The sequence below is a fragment of the Trachemys scripta genome, chromosome 3 (assembly GCF_013100865.1).
Source record: "Trachemys scripta elegans isolate TJP31775 chromosome 3, CAS_Tse_1.0, whole genome shotgun sequence".
In the NCBI taxonomy this organism is placed as follows: Eukaryota; Metazoa; Chordata; order Testudines; family Emydidae; genus Trachemys; species Trachemys scripta.
Genome location: NC_048300.1, coordinates 57,740,035 through 57,745,185, shown reverse-complemented (window position 1 = coordinate 57,745,185; position 5,151 = coordinate 57,740,035). Strand labels below are relative to the sequence as shown.

Here is a 5,151-nt window from a genome sequence, read left to right as displayed (position 1 = left end):
TAGTGACTCAACATGTCAAAATATTTAGGCTAATTTATTACATCCTGCCTTTGGAAAAAATAAACATTTTTCAGACAGGGCCTAGAAGATGGTTTTCACACATTTGACCAGCATCTTCAATAAATCCTTTTGCTATCTTCTGTTATATGACTGCTGCCTATGCTTCAGAATTTGCAGTACCTTTTTAACCTGCATTTATGAACCACATGAATGTGTATTTTTGTGCCTTGTAGCAACATGCTCACTGACTGTGATTATAATTTATTTCAAAGTGTTTGGAGGCAGACTTCAAATGCACATATAGCGATTATGTAACTAAAGGTTTTTAGTGAGTGAAAACTTTGTCTATTCTTGCTGCTACAAATGTGTACTCTTTCATTAATGTTTAAATGTTAATTTGTATTTGAATGTGATTTCTTTGCATGTAAAAACAGACAGGCAGCTATAGAAGATGTACATGTAGACCATATAAGCTCCCTGTGCACATTAAATGGATGTGTAGTTTCCTTATTTTTCCCTGGAATGTAATTCCCTTGTCACATAAATCTGTTGTTAGTGGTGTGTGTTTGTTTTCTTTCTTTTGGCCACTTTTTACACAGTTCTTGGTGGAATATTTTCAAGGGGAATTAAGTGACAAGTTATGATTCACTCAAAGAAACAGAAAAGCCTTTATATAGTGGATATTAAGTCATTTATTGAGAGTGTATGTCCTCAAGCGGTTTGCCTAAAAAAAACATCTTCTTCTGTAGTGTTAGTAATTTTCCTGATCTCTCTTGTAGCAACAGCTACTCTGTTAGAATACATGGTGAACAGTAGGACCCCCACTGGAATCAGATTGGGCATCTAAATTACTGTTTTGAACAGAAGACTGTGCAAATCAGAAAAGATTTTACTTGGTATATGTGTTGATACCTCAGTCTCTTAGAAAGAATTACTAAAACTTCTAATCGAATCAGTCTTCTAATTATCAAAGCAAACAATCCAAAACTAGAAACCTAATCACTAGCTAGAGAGCTGCGTGAAGAGCCTTAGTAGATCAAGCACGATTGGTATCCTTATTCTTATTGTCCTTCCACTTTGATTAACTCAAGTGAGAGCATCTCACTATCTTCCACAAACAAGAATCCTTGAAGCACTTCTCCTCTCTAGTCCCTTTCCACCTCCTGCTGGTAACTTGAACTGCAAAGGGTCATTTATACTATATATATATAATCTTTGTTACACAAAGGGAATAAATTACAATCACACTAAAAACATCTGATTTTCTTTTTTATGGGTACGGTCCCATTGTGATACAATACATTCGAGGCAAACATAGTAACATTAGTCAGTATTGCAAAGCCATGGCACAAATTATCGGAGTAAACTCTTCCATGGAGATTTGTACTAGAGAAACCTCTCCCAATTTAAGGGATAGTAAAGTACAGCATCTGCCAGAGGCAAGGACCTCCAACAATTCAAGTTGAATGCCCAATGATGATAAAAATTGTCTCTGTCCAGCCAGAAACCAAAATGATTTATTGGAATGGGAGATTATGCATATTTAATAACCAGGACAAAACAGCATTATTGTATTTTTTCCTGTATTAGATCTCACCCACCTACAGTTGTGAACAGCTCAATAACAGATATCACTGCTCATTAAATAGGCAGTCCTGGCAGAGCTTGAAGCTCTAATGGTTATTTTTCATCTCCTGAAGCCTAAATTTTACTTTGAAACCAGAAGTAACTTGGACTGGATTCTAAAGCAGGCTAATTTTATAATAAAGCATGTTCCCATAAGATTAAATAAAATGGAAAAAAAAATCCTATGCTACAGACTGTAAACTTGGCTGAGTGCAGACTATAACCCATCCTCCGTGCAGCATTACAAAGGAGGCTAGGTGCCTTTGCATTTGCATGGGCAATCACATGATGTGTGGGGTGCTGGGCTCAATACCTCCTCTGTTGAAGAGTGTATTCCTTAATCTGCATAATTAAGAATATTATAGCAAATTATGGGTACTAAGTCAGCTGACTTTCCCTCACCATCCCGAGTTCTGTGCCTCATTTATCATCATCCCTTAATAAATGGCAGCAATAGCAGCCTGCCGAAGTGCAATTACAGTGATAAGGGAAGAAGAAAGAGTTATTAATCATACTATTAAAAGCCTAGCTAGAGCTAAATAAATGTCTGTTAATTATTGACACTGTTTGAGATTCCCCAGCAGCTAAATTTACCACTTGCTGCAAAACTGTGTTCCCAAATTTCAACTTTCATTTAAAAAACAGATTTGGTTTCTGGCAGAAAGAACCTTGAAAACATGAATTGAATGTAGGGGTATAGAAAGTCTGACAGTAGCTCAGAGGTGTAAACTACCCTATTCATTACAATCAGGGCCCTGGGGGCTCTGCCGTCTTGTCATTTGGAATTTTCCCCACTATATACCACTAAGCATTTTTGCTGTAGAATTTGCTATGCTGTTGCAGCCAGGTGCCCATAGGACATGCCTGCAGCTGCCTCTTGATCTTCAGCTTTCCTCACAACAGAGACGTAACTGGATTATAGTCCATGTTCCCTGCACGGTCCCATAGAGGAAGGCAACGGGTCAGGCAGCTACCACTTTCCTTTAGGTGGAAGAAGAGTTGAGGCCAGGAGAGTGGGCTCAGGCCCCCTTAATCCCATCCTGTCCCATGCAGAGCATAATAAAAATAACTTTCTTAAAAAAAACTGTTGGAAATAGTAAATACAACACATTTTAAATCCCTGAATATTTACAGCTATGACACATTTATCTGTATGGGGGGGAGAGGGTAAGAAACAAGAATGACGGGTATTTCAGGGGCAGTAGAATTAAGTTAACACTGCTGTGAAATTTGGTCTCAGAGCAGATGGGGTCCTGACTCTGAAAGCCAGGCTAGGCATGGATTCTTCATTACGCTGCTTAATATTAAGATGACAATCTTCACAGGTTAATTGCTTTCACTAGAGGGCCAGCAGCATAAGAAAATAAAGGCAAGGAGGTTCAGACTGCCCTGCCTTCTGAGGTACCAGAAGCCTTAGTGTCCGGAAGTTGTGTATAAGGCCATATCAGTACATTAGAATTGGCACCACTCTGTGGCCATAACTTCAAGCCAGCAGGCGTCAATTAAGGCATTTCACCCGGAACAGCGCTAGCTACTTTCTTATTTGGAGTCACCTCGAATTCACTCCCTTAGCGAGCGAGAGGCTCAGGCGGCGAAGAACAGTTAGTTTTGCGGTGCTACGAGGATGGATTTCACACAGGCCCGAGGGGGGCGCCTAAGGCCCGGCAGCGAGCAGGGGCAGCGCAGACAAAGGGTGGCACCAGCTGCCGAGAGGGAGGCGCGCACACAGCTGCTGCTCGTCAGGCTGCGCCCACAGTCCCCTGGCGCCAGCCGCTACCTCCCGGCGGCGGGTCCGTAAAGTAACTCTCGCTCCAGCTGCTCCGCGGTGAGCGTGCCCTGGATGGCCTGGCAGCCCGGGTTGAAGACGGAGTAGGCGCTTCTCTCCCCCGGCCGCCTCTGGCCGGGGCCGCGCATGCCGGCGTAGAGCCAGTAGAACAGCGACAGGACGAAGCAGGGCAGCCCGAACTGCAGCTCCGCCGCGAGCCCCAGCAGCACCAGCCAGAGCAGGAACTTCAGCAAGGCCACGTGGGGCAGGAGAGCCCGGGCGCCCCACGGGGCGGCGGCACCGGCAGCCACGTCCTGCGGGGGTCCCGGCCTGCGCGCCTCTTCCTGAGGGGCAAGAGCAAGCGGGGTGTGTGTGGGGGGGAGATCACTGCGCCCTGCGGGGGCTGCCCCGCTCCTCCGCACCCCTCCCCCCAATGGCCTCCCATACGCCGTCCCCCCCCTCCCCGCAGCGCCGGGCCAGAGGGCAGCGCTCCCCCGGCTGCAGAGCCCCGGGAGACCGAACCACGGCACGTGGTCCCGGCAGCGGCGCTGGGGTCGCGGCGCCACCCCGCGAGTGGCGGGACGGAGTGAGTCTAGGCCCTGCTCCCCCCTCACCTGGGCGGGGCGGTCCCGCGGGCCGAGGCCTGCCTCCGGCCCGGCTTTCTGCTCGCTAGGCGGAGCCGCCACGGGCTGTGGGGCGCTGCGCGCGGCTCGGAACTGCGCCAGCCTCCGCTCCATGGGGACCCGCGACGTGGCTGCTCGTCCCGACACCCCCCGTCCCTTCGCACACAGGGCCCCTACGTCACTGAGCGCTCGGGGGGAGGAGCCACCCGCCGCATCGCCCCGCCCCCAGCAGTAGGGGGCGGGGCTATGGGCGGGGAGTGGATTCCTTTTCTCTGCCCTTCACGCTAGGGGGCGGAACCCAGCAGCTGATGGCGAACCAGGACCCAGTCGCTGGGGGCCAAAGCTGTTGGCTCAGTCGAGGGCAATTTAAGGCCCGGCCACAAGTGCCCCAATGCACAGGGGTGTGGCACAGATGAAGGACCCTCTCTAGGGGAGGCGGATGGATGTGACCAGAGGTGGGCCGGCACCGCTTTTGAAAAAAATGCTGGCTGCCCAGGCCGAGGGAAGCAGGAAGCTGCCAGGGAGAGGGGATCTCGCCAGCTGCTGCCCGCCCCACTGCTCTGCTCCCTGCAGCCCCCGGGAGAAGTGAGCAGCACCTGCCCGCCACCTCTTTCCTGTGCCCAGCCCCTCCCGCACCAAACCCCTCGGGGGGGGGGGCGCAGCATTGCCGCAGCATGGCCAGAGGAGCCAAGTGTGTGGGGGGTGTGGAGCGGCCCGGGCGGACACAAGAGAGGCGTGGCCAGAGGAGGAGCCAAGGGGGGGCTTTGTTATGTTTGCTCCCCCTGCACTTAGAACCTGGCTATGCCACTGATAACGATCACCTCCTGTGGAAAGTGTGGGGACAGGAATGATTATCAGGCCCCTGCTACAGTGCTGGCTCTCCCCAAGTGCCCAAGAGCCACGTGCCCAGTGTACAGCAGGGCCCTGGAAGAGTGATTTACTCTGCCTCTGCGGCTAGTCACCATTCTGGGGGGTCTTGTGGCTTATATGTACTTACCTGGGGTCAGCCAGTTAGTGACAGGTGTGTGGGGACTGGCTGTGTTTTAAAGCATTGAAACAGTGTTGTCTGTGTTGCAGACAATACTGCTTCTGTAAAATGTTGCATTTAAACTTCACAGAGATGACCTTGGGAGTCCA

The 5,151-nt window shown here is 49.6% G+C and overlaps 1 protein-coding gene across 1 annotated transcript; it reads right to left on the bottom strand.

Moving 5' to 3' along the window:
• Positions 1-674: 674 nt before the first annotated feature.
• Positions 675-4,206, bottom strand: SAYSD1 (SAYSVFN motif domain containing 1). The gene is made up of 2 exons (XM_034764812.1): positions 4,006-4,206; positions 675-3,735 (listed from the first exon to the last, which is right to left on the bottom strand). Exons 1-2 carry the CDS (start codon positions 4,126-4,128, stop codon positions 3,400-3,402), a joined length of 459 nt encoding a protein of 152 aa, XP_034620703.1. The 5' UTR covers positions 4,129-4,206; the 3' UTR covers positions 675-3,399.
• Between the last annotated feature and the right edge of the window lie 945 nt (positions 4,207-5,151).